At 37.5% G+C, this 16,422-nt stretch overlaps 1 protein-coding gene across 1 annotated transcript; it reads right to left on the bottom strand.

The window, feature by feature from the left end:
- Positions 1–4,723: 4,723 nt before the first annotated feature.
- LOC125860494 (calcium-dependent protein kinase 21-like) lies at positions 4,724–13,802 on the bottom strand. Its single transcript, XM_049540463.1, has 9 exons — positions 13,585–13,802; positions 12,374–13,238; positions 9,491–9,634; positions 9,250–9,402; positions 7,291–7,403; positions 6,895–7,062; positions 6,691–6,818; positions 5,229–5,328; positions 4,724–5,149 (listed from the first exon to the last, which is right to left on the bottom strand). Exons 2-9 carry the CDS (start codon positions 13,164–13,166, stop codon positions 5,072–5,074), a joined length of 1,677 nt encoding a protein of 558 aa, XP_049396420.1. The 5' UTR covers positions 13,167–13,238; positions 13,585–13,802; the 3' UTR covers positions 4,724–5,071.
- Positions 13,803–16,422: the final 2,620 nt, after the last annotated feature.

Raw genomic sequence — 16,422 nt, 5'->3', positions numbered from 1 at the left:
AGTGGAGCTGACCTATGGAGATTTGACATTCAAAGTGCAAATATGGGTGGAGACACCGGCTAGAGTGATCTCCGATGAACGGAGACGAACACCCATTAATACCCAACGGTCTGAAGAAGTGTCCAGTCAAAAGGGGGAAGACAGCCTTTTAGGGTTTACAGAAGTGACTGGCCACGTGGGGTCCTCGTATGATCCAAAAATTTCAAAATGGCCAGCTGGCCCAGCACGTGATATCACATGTACACCAAGGGCCCACCACTCTATTCTTCCTAAGAAAGCAATCTTAGTAAATAAGGGTAAAAAATTGGGCCCAGATATTCTGGCCCAATCCATGTCAAATGGGCTGCCTGCAGAAACTTCTTTCTCTCTTTTGTTGGACCCATTTGTGGTGGAATTAGAGGCTAACTTAATTACCTCATCCTCCACTACTCCTCATCAGGCAGAAGAGCTCGTAACAACGCAAGGGTTATCTTTGAGAGAGGAAGAAATTTTGAAGGAGAAGAGAGGAGCAGAAACAGCGATGGGGAATATTGTAGATACCTCTGAGATTCTCTGGCAGCAGGCCAGCACATGCATACAAGGAAGCAACCCTCAAAGCACTGAAGTAGTCAGTACCAGTTTGATTCCGTTTGAAGAAGCTGTGCCGCTAAATCAACTCAGCCCAGAAGAAGGGGATGATTCAGAATTTGACGTCCCTATCTGGATCCATCAGAACATAAACAAACTGGCGAAGGAATTTGGAGTGGACATCAAGGGGTGTAAAGATGAAGCTTTATCATTATTCATGAAGATTGACGGTATGAGGAAAATCAACAAAGATAACGGGGCAAACACCAGTAAAGCAACACCAATAATAAAAGGGTCTAAAGAATTGAAAAGCTTAGAGCGTGGAAGCAGATTCAGAAGCAATGGCACAAGAAGCAAAGGGGGATATACCGTTCCAAGTTCCCAATGACAGTGAAGATAATCACATGGAATGTGAGAGGCCTTAACCAGGCAAACAAGAGGTGTGTTATCAAGAATCTAATTCATGAATGGAAAGCAGATGTGTATTGCTTCCAAGAAACTAAGATTGAGGGGGATATCAGTAACATTGTAAAAGATTTGTAGGCTAATAGAGGAGTAAAGTTCTGCCAACTTGAAGCTAGTGGGACTAGAGGGGGCATTCTAATTCTATGGGATAGGAAAGTATGGGAGGGAGCTATCAGCAGTGTAGGAGCCTACTCTATATCTTGCCAGTTTACAGGCAAGAATCAAGAATTCACCTGGCTCCTGACTGGTGTCTATGCTCTTAACAATAAAGAAGAAAGAGAAGAAGTCTGGTGGGAGGTTGGATCAGCGAGAGGTCTGGTCAATGGGCCCTGGGTGGTTTGTGGAGACTTTAACACAGTTCGATATCCTTCAGAGAAGAAGAACTGCGGCAGAATATCAAAAGCAATGAACGATTTTTCTGAATTCATTATGGACCTGAATCTGCTGGACCCTCAACTAGCAGGTGGTAAATATACTTGGAGGAAAAGGGACAGACATGATGTTGCGGCTAGATTAGACAGATTCCTAGTGTCTAATGAATGGGATGAAGGCTTCAAAAACATTAAGCAATCAGTTCTACCGAAAGTAACATCTGATCACACTCCGATTATGTTGCAATGTGGGAACTGGGAGCCTGCGAAATCTTACTTCAAATTCGAAAATTGGTGGTTACACACAGAGGGTTTCTTGGAAAGGGTCAAGGAGTGGTGGACTTCCTTGACATGTGAAGGAAGACCTGACTTTATTCTAGCTTTCAAACTAAAGGCTTTAAAAAACAAACTAAGAGACTGGAGCAAGTCTGGTCAGGGTAATCTAGCCTTGCAAAAACAGAGTATACTCAGTCAACTTGCTGAACTTGAGGAAACACAGGACCAGAGAATTCTCAATGTGGAGGAGATACACTCAAAGGCTGAACTTCTCCTAGAGTTCGAGAACATTGCCAAGTATGAGGAGATATCATGGAGACAAAGGTCAAGGGTTAATTGGTTGAAGCAAGGTGACAATAACACTAAATTCTTCCATAGAACTGCCAATGCACACAAAAGGTATAACTCTATTGATGAGTTAAATGTGAATGGGGAAGCAGTCAAGAGTCCAGAAGTTATAAAGAAAGCGATGGTGGATTTCTATCGGGAATTGTACACTGAAACTGAGACCTGGAGACCCTCAGGCAATTGCAGGGGAGGACAAATAATCTCTGAAGAAGATAATCTTATGCTTCAAAAGGAATTCGAGGACCAAGAGATATGGGAGAGTGTAAAGCTTTGTGCCGGAGACAAGGCACCTGGGCCTGATGGTTATACCATGGCTTTCTTTACGCACTGTTGGGAAGTCATAGGAGGAGAAGTTATCAATGTTGTTAAGAATTTCCATGAGAGATGTGTTTTTGAGAAAAGCTTCAACTCAACTTATGTTGCCTTGATTCCCAAAAAGATAGGTGCAAAGGAACTTACTGACTTCAGACCAATCAGCCTAATTGGTAGTGTTTACAAGATCATTTCTAAGCTTCTTACTGAGAGACTCAAAAAGGTGATGCATAAACTAGTGGACACTCAACAGTTGGCCTTCATTAAAGGTAGGCAAATAATGGATGCCATCCTCATGGCAAACGAGTGTGTGGATTCTAGAACCAGAAGCAATGCTCCAGGAATTCTCTGCAAGTTGGACATACAGAAGGCATATGATCACTTAAATTGGCAGTTTTTGTGGGAAACTCTTGATAAAAGAGGTTTTGGTAGTAGATGGCTAAGATGGATGAAATGTTGCATTCAAACTGTCAAATACTCAATTCTTATCAATGGCTCACCTACAGGTTTCTTCTCTGCTCAAAGAGGCCTAAGGCAAGGTGACCCTCTATCACCTTTTCTATTCATCATTGCAATGGAAGGGCTAAGTGATATGCTGAAAACTGCTCGAGAGAACCTTTGGTTAAAGGGATTCAAAATATCAAACAGAGTGGGATGTGAACTGGAGATCACCCATTTACAATACGCAGATGATACTCTCATATTTTGTGATGCCAATAAAGAACAACTCAGGATGCTAAGGGTGATCTTTATTCTCTTTGAAGCAGTATCAGGACTTCATATAAATTGGAATAAGAGCTTCTTATTTCCAGCGAATGTAGTTCCTGACCTATCCTCTCTGGCTAGGACCCTTCGTGGAAGAATTGGTGACCTCCCTACGACTTATCTGGGGATGCCTCTGGGAGCTAACAGCAGGTCTTTAGGTATTTGGAATGGGGTGATTGAAAAGTGTGAAAAAAGACTAGTGAATTGGAAGAGTCAATATCTTTCCCTAGGGGGAAGACTAACATTTATTAATAGTGTCTTGGACTCTATGCCTAGTTATATGATGTCCCTTTTCCCTATCCCTGATGGAGTAATTGATAGATTGGATGCTCTAAGAAGGAACTTTCTATGGGAAGGCAACAGCGAGAAAAAAAAATTTCACTTGGTTAAATGGACAGCCTTGATTGGGAATAAACAAGTTGGAGGTCTAAGGGTGAGAAACTTGAAGACTCAGAACCAATGTCTACTAATGAAATGGCTCTGGAGACTAGCCTCCAATGAACAAGCTTTGTGGAAGGAGGTGATTCAGGCAAAATATGAAATGGAAGATCATTGGTCAACTAGCATGGTGACCAACACTTATGGAACTAGCCTTTGGAGAACCATAAGGAACCTATGGCCAAAACTTAGAGGGAATTGCAAAATCAAAATTGGAAATGGTGTGAAGGTCTCATTTTGGGAAGATAGCTGGCTGGAACAAGGTCCCTTAAAAACACTCTTCCCTGATGTGTTCATCCTCAACCAACAACAGAGGGCTACTGTGGCAGAGGTTTGGTCAAACCTAGGATGGAATCTGAGCTTTAGAAGACCCTTCAATGATTGGGAGATCCAGAGAGTAGTAGAATTCTACAGAACTCTGGAACAATTCAGAGGAGGAAACACTGTCCAAGACTGCCTGGAATGGAAGGATCACAAGCAAGGAAGATTCAGTGTCAAGGGGGCTTACAAAAAGTTCAACCCTTTCAATACCCAGATTAACGGGTGGCCCTGGAAAATGATTTGGAAAGCCAAAATTCCCTACAAAGTGTCTTGTTTTACTTGGCTACTTGCTAAACAGGCTGTTTTGACTCAGGAAAATCTCATGAAGAGGGGTATCCAATTGAGCCCTAGATGTTTCCTATGTGGGGAAAAGGCTGAGACGGTGACTCACCTGTTTCTTCACTGTAGGATAACCAACCAACTGTGGGACCTCTTCATCAATAAAAAAGAACTGAAGTGGGTGATGCCAAGGAGAGTAACCCAAACCCTGAAGATATGGAGTAGTTATGCCAACATCTCAGGACATAGGGAGAGATGGAAAATCATCCCAGCTTGTATTTGGTGGTCAACGTGGAAAGAAAGGAACCTTAGATGTCATCAGAACAAGAGCAACACTATTCAGAAGATGAAGATGAATTGTCTTGTGTTGTTTCATTTTTGGTGTAAACAGGAGTATATGGAAGATCTAGAATCAGTTATGAATGTCTTAGGATCCCTGTAATTTTTGTAAATTTTGTCATAGGATTGAAGATCTTCTGTTATACTCTCTTTAATCTGTAATTAGGAATCTGTAACATGTTGTGGCAGGTTTTGATTTTTTGGAAATAGAAATACAAATGTTACCTTCTCAAAAAAAAAAAAAATCCCCTCTTTTTTCAAGCATAAAGCTATATTCAGATTGTCTTGTTATAATCTCTACGGACGGGGTCAACGTCACAACGCGATCCACACAAAATTACGAAGGGGGATCAGATACATTACAAGAAACTCGAAATATACCATTAACTAGCTATACACACATTTTCTGCGCGAATTCAACCTACACGAAAAATGTCTCGTGTACTCCAATGCTTTTTGAAGATAGCTGAAGGATTGAAGAAATATGAAAGTATGTTCATTTCACTGATCCTCTTGTGATAGACGTCTCTCCATTGTGCTGGCTGGTGAACGTTCTATGCTCGTTGCAAGGGTAGTTTGCTCTCGATGCACTAGAAAAGCTTTTGTTGTGGTTGTGTTGTTCCACTTCTCATCATAGCACAGAACTCCTCGTAATTGATCCTACCGTCCTGTTCAAATGGAAGAGTTGGTATGAAATTATCCACATTTAGAGTTTCAACGTCGAGCGTTTCATATAACATTACTTACATTGTCAGTGTCCACCTCTGTGATTATTTCCTTGATGGTGGCCTCATCACCCATACCATATTCCTTCATAGCGTTTTCCAATTCATCTCTCGTGATGAATCTGAATAACATCAACAACAATTAAAAGTGAATGCGTTACTTACTCGGATAAAGGAAAAGAAAAAAGAGGTGACTATGTATGAATATGTGTGAAATGTTAAGATTTGATGCAGGCCACACCCAACTCATATACTACAGCCATCAAAGTACAACAACAACATAGCCAATGTAGTTCCACAAAGTGGGTCCGGGGTAGACCTTACCCCTACCTCAGAGGTAGAGAGGTTGTTTCCGATAGCCCCTGGGCACAAGGGAAAAACAGTCCAAAGCAGTCCAGAAAAAAGTAACTGAAGTACAAGAAATAGCAGATCGTAACAAAAACAGATAGTAACAGAACAGTAACTACAACAAAATAATATAATAATCGAAGTATAAGAAACAACAGATAGTAACAGAAATCGAAGGACAAGAAACTACAGGGACAATACCACAACTACTAGTATGGACGGATAGAGCCTTAAAAGTACAATGCTTCAAAAAGGTTCAAAAACCATAAAAAGATTCTAAAATAGCCGAGCATAGAAACAAACCATAGAGAGATCAATATGTTACACATACCATTACAAAGGTTTAATTTTAAATCAGGAGGATGTCTCAAAATCACCTTCAGTTCTTGATTTTATAGGCCATAATGTTGATTTAAAATGATCCTCTTTAGTTCTTTATACTTGGGAAGGTTTCATGATGGAACTACCTATGCTAAAAACTGTTGAGGGTGTATCTGATATTGGGGCAAGCGTTAAGTATTGTTGTATTAACTCCCAAATTAAAGAAATAGGAAGCTACTGCCCTTCAAGGTTTAAGCTTATGTTTTTTGGACTCTTCTAAATGCTGCCACACCCGTATGGGATCCAACAAAAATGCACTACTTTGGAGAATCTGGCACGAACCCTCTACAACATTTAAATAAATGAAATATACCCAACCACTTATGGCCATTACCACGTATAACTTAGCGTAAATTAAGCAATTAGATGGCTTAGGAGGTTTTCCACACAATATCCCAATGGTCTAGCATCAAAAGTTATCATTTGCAAAGCATCAGGCCCCCTATCAAGTAATTGATTACCCTATTGATGCCATGAAACCATACAGCAACAAAAAAACAACATATCCAATGTAATCCCAAAAGTGGGGTTTGGCCTTTGTGGTAAGGATACGTCACCTATGTCACTCATAATACAAGATATGAATAGCAGCAATAAGGAAAGTACTATGCTTTTCTTTTTGCTTCTGGAAAGAATTATCTTTATTGATCCGCAATGGAATGTGGAATATTTGCCGGACTCACCAAGATTCAGTAGTCAAAATTTCATTTAGAAGGTCAGAAAAATGGAAGCCATGATCATAATTATGGACTTACCCACTATGGTCTTTGTCAAAATGCTGAAAAGCTTTAAAGAGATGCTCATCCCTTTCAAGCCGATGTCTATGCATTGTTGCAGTAATAAACTCAATGTAATCAATTGTTCCATTTCCATCCACATCGGCCTGAAATGTCAAACCATATACAGGTCAGAAACTGAAATAAAGCAAAATCATATCTAGTCAGAGGCATCATACTTACAGCTTCCATGAGTTGCTTGACTTCAGTCTCCGTTAGCTTTGATCCAAGCCGAGCCAATCCTGACTTCAGTTCTTCATAAGTGATTGTGCCACTGTTGTCCGTATCAATGTTGTCAAACATAGCTTTCAGACCCTTGATTTCTTCTTCAGATAAATTCTCCGCAATGACCTAGGGAAATTACAAATGTAATAGAATATCAAGAGCTTACTTCCAACATCAAGTGCCTAATAAATGCTACATCTTCTAGATAATTCAGTATGGGCGGCATCCCACATCATTTTTGCTACTGAAGAACCAGTAATGATAGTCACAGATTCTGAGTAATAGCAGTCTCGAGAAAATACTTAACCCCCTGCAGTGCCAGTGCCAAAATAAGAATGCAATATTAGATTCTACCTTCAATGCAAGTTTTTTGAGCTTGTTCATTGCTCTGAACTGCTTCATTCTGGACAGGACTGCGCTGTCTATTGGCTTGTCTGATGCTTCTCCAAGTCGAAGCCATGGATGTTCTGTAGAAACAAGCAAGATGAATGCTAAGTATCAAACGAGCAAGCAGAACTTAAACCCAGAATATAGAGTATTTAAACACAAGCCGCCTCTTGCTTGCAGTCAAAGACCTAAGAAATCTAGGAAGTAAATTGAAAAGAGAGAGGGGGGGTTCCGCACTAAATCCAGAACCCTAGCCACTCCAGATACTGCTCTTTCCCAGATTTACTTTCAACCTGGAGACTGTTTCAACTCAAAAGTCTCGATCAAACCAAAGTTGGGATTGGCTATATCAATCATCTATGACTATTCCACTATATTTGATCTCAGTCCATCCCATTTCTACTTTTCTTAGTAAATAATTTGTTTTTTTAAGGCAAATTAGGAACTCTCTAAAACTAGAGGTTCTCCAAGTCACAATTGATCTCTACATTGGCATACAAATCTCAAACTAGACTAGAAAAGCACCTATAAAACACCATACCTAATGTAAGTGTAACAACTAATAAATCTTAAGATGCAACCAGGGGCGGATAGGGGCACGAGGATATTTACCTGAGCCCCCTAGGCAAAAATTACAATGTATATATAATAAGGTAATTTATTATTTTTTTATGAATCTATATATATTTTGAGTCCCTTGAACGCAAGAGCAGAGGTTGGCTCACTTGTTTAGGGGTTCAAAATTCATCTTCAGGTTCCAAGTTCAAATCCCAAGCACTACATATTTATTTTTCGAACCACTTAGTGAAATCCTGGATTCGCCACACGATGCAACAAATAGATAAGCCTAGTCGCCAATATGGATCTTCACTTCTATTTGTGTTCTGTTCTTAGCTAAAACTCAATAGACTCCGAAATATTGTAGATTTTTTAGATAACTTTCCTTCATTTGATTTTAGTCTTACCTCATCCTCTCTAGTGTTTTAAGCATTATACTATCAATCTATAGAACAATGCATGTGGAGATCTATCAATGATATGGCCAGATCATTTCACACGACCTTCACTCATTTTACCCTCTGTATGCTTACTTGCACCCTTAAATAGAATATGATTGTTTTTATCAAAAAAAAATAGAATATGATCGTTTCTGATTTTGTACAAAATCGGATGACCGCACATTTATCTTACCATTCATGTTGTGAACATAATACGTCTTAGAGGCCTAACACTCACTCCCACATAAAATTACAAGTTACACCACTGTTGTATAAAACTTGTCTATCACTTTGGTAAGAATCTTCAAGCCCATAACTCTCATCCATTTCAGGCATCTTTTTTTTTTTGAAACTGGTAACTTTGTGTCTATTGATAGAAAAAGATCAGTACATGGGTTATACTAGGGCCATATTTACAAGTAAATCCAGATCCTATGATCCCATGTCTATAATGAATCTAACACATCAATAATAGATACAGGATCATTAGACCAAATCTAATTACACCAAAAACATAGAATCAAGATACTCATTAACCAGATATTCAGTCATCTAATCAATTCAATGTGTGACATATTCATTAATCAGATCATTTGCATGGACAATTACCATCACTAAAACACAGTGTTAGTGAAGTAAAGATCCACAATCTATCCAAAGCAACACCAAGACACAAGCTATACACTATGGGAAAATGATAACGTATTTGTCTATGCTGTAATCAAGCCAATGATTTCATTAAGGTCTGTTTTAGAAAAAGCCATGGAAGAGCAATGCAGCTTATACTTGGAAGATATACTAAATGCATACAAAACCTAAACATGTCTACACACCCTATTACATAGAACCAAATAAGTATATGTAGAACCAAATAAAGACATGACACGCTGCTGTAACTTTTGATTACACAAAGGGAAAGAGAGAATACCAAGAACTTGCGCTGAAGTAATTCTCTTCTTTGGCTCCTGCGTTAGCATTTTCCGAATAAGGTCCTTGGCACTATATGATATGGATGGCCATGGATCACTTTGGAAGTCAATTTCTCCTTTTAGTATGGTATTAAATATTCCCTTTTCAGTTTCTGCAAAGGATTCGGGAAGACATGTTAACAGAATACAACGAGTAACACAAAGTAAACCATATTATTAAACTTTTATCACCATCCTTACCAGCCCAAAATGGAGGTACACCACTGAGCAGAATATACAAAATAACACCGGCACTCCATACATCTGCTTCCTTCCCATAACTACGCCGCAATACTTCAGGGGCAACATAATATGCACTACCAACTATATCACGGTACACCTTCCCTGACATTAATAAATGAAACATAAGTTCATCTATTCTAGATCCTAAACAGAAGAGTGGAGGAAACAAAAGACAATTGAAGTCAACTATGGAAATGATCCATGCTGGAATACTCAAATAGTGGCAACACAACACATGACATAAAAGCATACAAGATGTGTTATATTGAATGAGATGAAGGTGTAAGTAGTCTGTGAATTCAGCTAAAGTCATAGCACCAAAGAAACTCAGATCATAAGACAAGGGGATGTGCTTATACATATCTCCCAAAAAAGAGTGAAAATAATAATAACAAATAACAAGGCAAAAAAAAAAAAGCAAAAATAAACTGAAAAATGTCCTCTATAGTAAGTTGGGATGGATCCACTAAGGTTTGTTTAACAAATTTAAGTAATATTTTAACTTCAAACTTATGCATCACTTACAATCTTTTGAGATGCCAGTACCACTGATCTAGGATATTCTACAAAGATCCAAGTGGATTTTGTTTGGTTGACAACATGCTATCTTGGACAAAGAATTTATTAAGTCCGCCCAAAAAGTCTTAATCGGTATTTTATTAAATCGGATTAAAAGTTTTATTAGCTCCTTGTAGGAACAAATGAGTAATTAGCTCAAGTATCAGCAGAATTTTTTAAATCCAGTTAATGGGAAAGTAACAAAAAACAAGAGGGACAAGTTTTTTATATGATGGTGTTGTCCAAGCTGGCTTATGCACACCTTGACTATACAGGCGGGTAACTAATTAATTTTTTTGCCTTCGCTGGTATCTAAACCTGAGATCTCATGGTTCTTCTCCCACTTCATTGACCACTAGGCCACACCCTTGGGTAAAACAAGGAGAGGAGAGTTGTAAAAAAATTAAAATCTTATGCAAACTTTTGTAGTTTCTCTGGTGATTTTATGAATCTCTACTTTGGGAGGTTATATCTGGTTTTTCGCTCTAATCAATAAATATATTCCTATACTTCAGATGTTCTAGGATCAACCACAGCCACCTTTTTCTCTTTCATACATACATGGGTCATGACTCGTGCCTGACACAGCCTAGGATATCTTAAGGGATAGAGAACTCAAATACACCCTCTCTTTTTTTGGTAAAGTAATAATTCTATTGATTTGGGATAACTCTCTCGTATACAAGCAATATACGAGAAAGGAGAGAACCTACACGAAAATATGGTTCAATAGAAAAGACATGCAATCATCTATACAAATGAGGAACTCGGAGTGCACCAAAATAAACCAAAAAAGGAGGATATTCTCAAATACTGGTCCCTTTTGTCTAGCACAAGGTTTATTTGGAACTCTCCGGGAGTATATATTCAGTCACAATATACGTAATATGGGACAACTTCTAAAATTAGTCATGGATCATGGACAAATATGTTTACAAAGATGTTTAATGGCACTGATTTCTATAAACTACTTTTCAATTAGCTAGCTTGCAACTTTTAACACTTGATCAATGAGTATAATTTTTTTTCTGAAACTTGTAGTTTTTCTTGGAGACACTTAAACTCTTCCAAGGTACTCTAGAGTCTAGACTGGAAGAAAAGAAAAATCTTCCAAGGTACTCTAGAGTCTACACTGGAAGAAAAGAATTCTTGACATATTCACCGAACAAGTGCTCTATGCTAACACTTCTGGCAATCTTGTAACAGACACATTGCCTTACCAGGATACGGATAGGTCAGTGATGAGAGATGCTCCTACAGAAACTCACATCTCGGTTAAAGAGTCTTTACTCAATCACCTTCACTACCCACAGGCCACAGATGGCAGTGAATATTAGCAAGGTGAAATTTGGGTTTAGGAAACTAGATTGGATCATGATTATAGCATGAAAAGTCCTCTTAGGTTATCAGAACTACGATGGCGAACTGCATTACAGAACATAGAAAATACAGATCTGCAAGATCTTTTGAAATCTTAGTAGCTGCAAGACCTGTCAAGTTCCCACTTGATCTTGCAAGTCTAAAATCAATACTGCTTGCTTTCATGGTAATCATTGATTGCTTGCTTGATTGGTAGGATTGAAGCACTTCTTATTCTAGCTTACAAGAATACAACTTCTACAAAGATTCGTGTATCTTTACATTTTAACCCAATCAAACCTCTTCTTTTTAAAAATTTGTCAATTAGATACTACTAACGTGTCTTAGTATTAAAAATGTATTTGTCATCATGCATTGCCAGACACATCCTAAGTTGCTTGGACTCTTCACTTTCGGGGACGCACCCCATTTTCAACACGACATGGCTGTGGGATCCGTACCAGCTATGGTCAATCGATTTTGGGTACTTTGACCAAAATTGACAGAGAAATTCAGGACAGATATATTGATTTCTGTAATCATAACAAAAGTTAAGGTGAAATTGAAGATGGAATATACCTTGTCTATAGAAATTTCTATGTCAGTCCTTTTCCTTATACTCATTCTAGGATTCTGCTAATTTAGAGATATAACTCTATTTTTAGATATACAAATTCATTTTTAGCCGAATCCCCGTGCTCATATCCGTATCAGGATCCACACCCCTGTATCTTAAAATTTAAATCATAAAGGATCACCTCTAGATCCACACCCGTATCGGACACCTGAGTCCGAAACTTAGGACACATCCAAGCAAGAAAAGTCATGTAAGTATTTAAAAAGTAACATAATATTGACAACACAACAATTTATTCTTAAAAACTCAGCTGTAATGTTATTAATCTCGAGGGGCGAGAAACTGACCTTCTTCAATGAAGACAGAAAGTCCAAAATCAGTTGCCTTCAACATAGCATTTTCATCCTTACTAGTCAGTAAGAAATTCTCTGGCTTGAGATCCCTATGCATGACACCCATGAAATGGCAAATGTTAACAACATTTACAATCTGTCTAATAATCTCAGCAGCATTCTTCTCTGAGTAATATCCACGGGCGATAATCCTGTCAAACAACTCTCCTCCAGCACAAAGTTCCATCACAAGGTGCACTGACTGCCTATCTTCATAAGCACCCTTGAATTCCACAATGTTTGGTTGCCCACTCAAATGCTGCATAATCTGAATTTCCCTCTTCATATCCTCCCTATCATTCTTACTTACAAGCTTCCTCTTAAGTATAGACTTGCAAGCATAAGGGTTCCCAGTTGAATTTTCGGTACAATAGTAAGTCACTCCAAACTGACCCCTACCCAATTCTTTCCCAAGTGTATAAAGCTTTCGAATATCCTCAAAAGGCTTTCCCAATATGTTATTCAAATGGGGTCCTTGCATTTGGTCTTGGGGCTGTCCAGGCTGCACAGTAACAGGAACAGGGTGGGCCTGCTGCTGGGGCTGAGGTTGTGGCCTTGGCGGTGGTGGTGGCTGATATGCTGGCTGTGGCGGTGGCTGATATGGTCTTTCTGGCTGGGGTTGTGGCTGATATGGCCTTTCTGGCTGGGGTTGTGGTGATTTTTGATATGCTTGATTAACAGTTCCTCTTCCTGCCCTATACCCATTAGCATCTTGTTGGGTATACTTCTTGCTAAAACAACCACCCATTTTTACAGTTTATTCAACAAGATTGAACTTTGGGCACTTCAATTCCTCAACAAGTTACAGAAAAACAACAACCTGGTGTTTAACAGAACAAAGATAGCAACTTTTAACAAGATTGAATTTTGGGTATTTCAACTCCTCAACAAGTCACAATAAATCAAGAACTTGAGGTTTAAAGACCAAAAGATTACAACTTTAACAAGATTGAATTTTGGGTTCTTCAATTCCTCAACAAGTAACCAAAAATCAAGAACTTGAGGTTTAAAAACCAAAAGATTGCAACTTTAACAAGATTGAATTTTGGGTTTTTCAATTCCTCAACAAGTTACCATAAATCAACAACTTGGGATTTTTAACAGAGTAAAAAATTGCAACTTTGACTGAGATTTAAAGATTTGAGTGATGAAGCTCAAATTAATACCTAAAAGATATTCCACAGATCAGAGAATGCCAAAGAATTGAACACTGTCCATTGACTTCATTAAGCTCGTGGGAAAAAACTCCATGAAAATGCTACACACTTTCTTTGCCAGCTTTTCTCTTTTGTCTGCCCTTCTTATTTTTCTAGGCTTTTTCCCCACTAGCAAAAATAAAGCGGTGTTCTTGTGGAAAGTAGGTCATTTAATTGGTAATTTAGGGTCTCTTTTTTAGCAATTTATTTGTATTCTTTAAGCTGTCTGACTAATCAAAGCGAGTAAAATTCCGATCGAAAAGTGGAGTTTTTCAATTGAACGAAAACGAGTGAAATTAGTAGGGATGAAACAACATTGTAATATACGATAACAGGAACCTTTTAATTTTCTATCATAATGCTCGACTTTCAAATTTTCATATCTAGGATTATGTTATCATATAAGATGAAACAACATTGTAATACACGGTTACAAGAACCTTCTAATTTTCTATCATAATGCTCGACTTTCAAATCTTCATATCTAGGATTATGTTATCATATAATCACATTTCTTTTCTCTTTTACTTGGCTATAGTCAATTTCTCAACCACGATCTCTTCTAACGCCACTTCACTCAACCTTTTTATTGGCACATATGTGCAGCTCTTCTTCACGTGTTCGAGCTATCTTAATTTCATTTTTCTCTTTTTGTCCTCTATGGAGATCACTCTCACCTAGATATAATTGCTAGTTTTTTGCTATATATTTATACCTCTGCAAATGGATAAGATTGTGCAGTTTTAATATCAGAAATTACATAGTATCAGAGTAAATTTATTCTTGTAAGTAAAACTACATTTACTGAGTGACGTCACCTAGTGGTAACAAGAGAAGCCGATAGTTCTATTAATAAAGTTTTGATTTTCGAAATTTGTGGTGTAATTTTTGCAAAAAATACAAGCATACTCGTAAGACTTGCTGGAATATCGTCTAGTTGGAACAAAAAAAATGCATACGCTAAAAATGTGTTTTTGTTAGTTATGCCCCTAATCAAAAGGGATACAAGTGTTATGACCTAAATACTAGGAAGATTATTGTCATAATGGATGTCACCTTTTTTGGAACTCTTCTTCGGGGAGAGAAACATAGTGAAGATTCGATGAATAATAAGAACTCTAGTAACCTCACATGTGAGAAACAAAAGGATTCATGTTTTATGATAGATATGAAAAATAGTATTTTTGGTAATAACACTAGATAAGATAAGAGATCTCATCTTAAATAATGAAAACAAGAAAATCGAGAAAATAAAGTCTTTTCATGATATAATAAATGATAAATACAGGAAACAAACAAAGAAATTACAGATTTACATGAGAAGAAATTGTAATCGAGAAAAAAAAGATTAAGACTCTCAATACAACCAAATGTCTGCTCCGCAAGATTTCACTAATATACAAGGTAATTCTCCAGAATCTAATTCTAATTTACGTCTTGTTACTTTGTCGATCTTTCATTTGTCAAACGTACGGGTAAGAAAAGGCACCAACGATCTCATGTCAAATTTGTGTCATCTAAAATTGTTCCTTTTTTATATAGCTTTTCTTTCTGAATTATCTGAAATGGAGATATCGAGAAACATGTAGGATGTTTTGACATTTTTTGAGTGGAACAAGAGAGTTCTACAAGAAATGAATGCTATTGAGAAAAGTGAAACCAGAAAAATGATGGAACTACTATGTGGAAAGAAAATAGTAGATTGTAGTGGGTATTCATCATCAAATTTAAATCAGATGACTCCTTACAGGGATATAAGACATGTTTGGTAGCAAAAGGGTTCACTCAGACCACCAACATTGACTATTTTGAAACATTCGCTCCCGTTGTCAAGTTGAATTCAATCAGAATTTTTTTTACCATTGTTTTCAACCTTCATTGTCCCCTTCAACAATTAGACATGAAGATTGCATTTAACAAAAAATTTGAAGAAGAAGTGTCATGTTCCGCCACTTCACTGTTCAGATTCGACATTGAAATAGGGGAGAAGAATCTAGAGTTATGGAGAGACTTATGGAGAACTCTAGAACCCTTTAGATATTTCAAGAAGGTTTTGGAATTCCCTATAATATGTAGAGAATTCTACAGAGGGATCCAAGTGTAAATATTTTAGGGACTTGTAAAGTAATTATTATTTGCACTTTAGCCCTTAGATTGTAGTATAAATAGGGTGGCATTCATTTGCAAGGCATCACTCAAGTGGTAAGCAATCTTCCAAGTAATACAAAGCTTTCTTCCAAAACTCTCCAAGTCTTTCTAAGTCTTTCTTAGCGATCTTAGTTCAAAAGACTTACTTGAGCTTACAAGATCTTGAAAGATTAGTGAGTAAGTTGCATTGTCAAGTGCTGCACGAAGCTCTAGTGAGACTCTAAATCCGTGACAGAAGTCTACATAAATTCTCCTTTGTAATTAGAAGAAGGTATGGAAATAGAGTATGCAAGCTAAAAGAATCTCTCTATAGGCTCAAACAATCTCCAAAAGTTTGATTTGACAGGTTTACTCATTTTATTAAAAAAATAAAATAATGGTACACTCAAGGCAAGCAGATCATACAAGGTTTATTCAATATTCTTTTAACGGAATATTGACTATCTTGATAGTGTATATCGATAATATCATACTTATAGAAAATGACTTGTTCGAAGGGAAGAATTTTAAAAAATAGTTAACTTCAAACTTCAAGATTAAGGGTTTAGTCTTGGCATGGACATAAAAAGATTTTATTTTTTTTAAAAAAAAAAGACATTATGATATAACAAAGAAAATATGTACCAAATCTTTTAAAATAGGAAGAGATGAGTGGTTATC

Source organism: Solanum stenotomum, chromosome 3 (genome assembly GCF_019186545.1).
Source record: "Solanum stenotomum isolate F172 chromosome 3, ASM1918654v1, whole genome shotgun sequence".
NCBI lineage: Eukaryota > Viridiplantae > Streptophyta > Magnoliopsida > Solanales > Solanaceae > Solanum > Solanum stenotomum.
The sequence above is the reverse complement of the archived record's forward strand: the minus strand, read 5'-3'. Positions and strand labels throughout refer to the sequence as shown.

What these genes read in the sequence shown, in the direction of transcription:
- LOC125860494 (XM_049540463.1), bottom strand. Translation starts at nt 13,166, where the DNA reads ATGGGTGGTTGTTTTAGCAAGAAGTATACCCAACAAGATGCTAATGGG. An exon ending in TACTTCAGCGCAAGTTCTTG is followed by an intron (nt 7,404 to 9,249) that starts GTATTCTCTCTT and finishes TTGTTTCTACAG; the next exon opens with AACATCCATGGCTTCGACTT. An exon ending in TTTGACAAAGACCATAGTGG is followed by an intron (nt 5,329 to 6,690) that starts GTAAGTCCATAA and finishes GATGTTATTCAG; the next exon opens with ATTCATCACGAGAGATGAAT.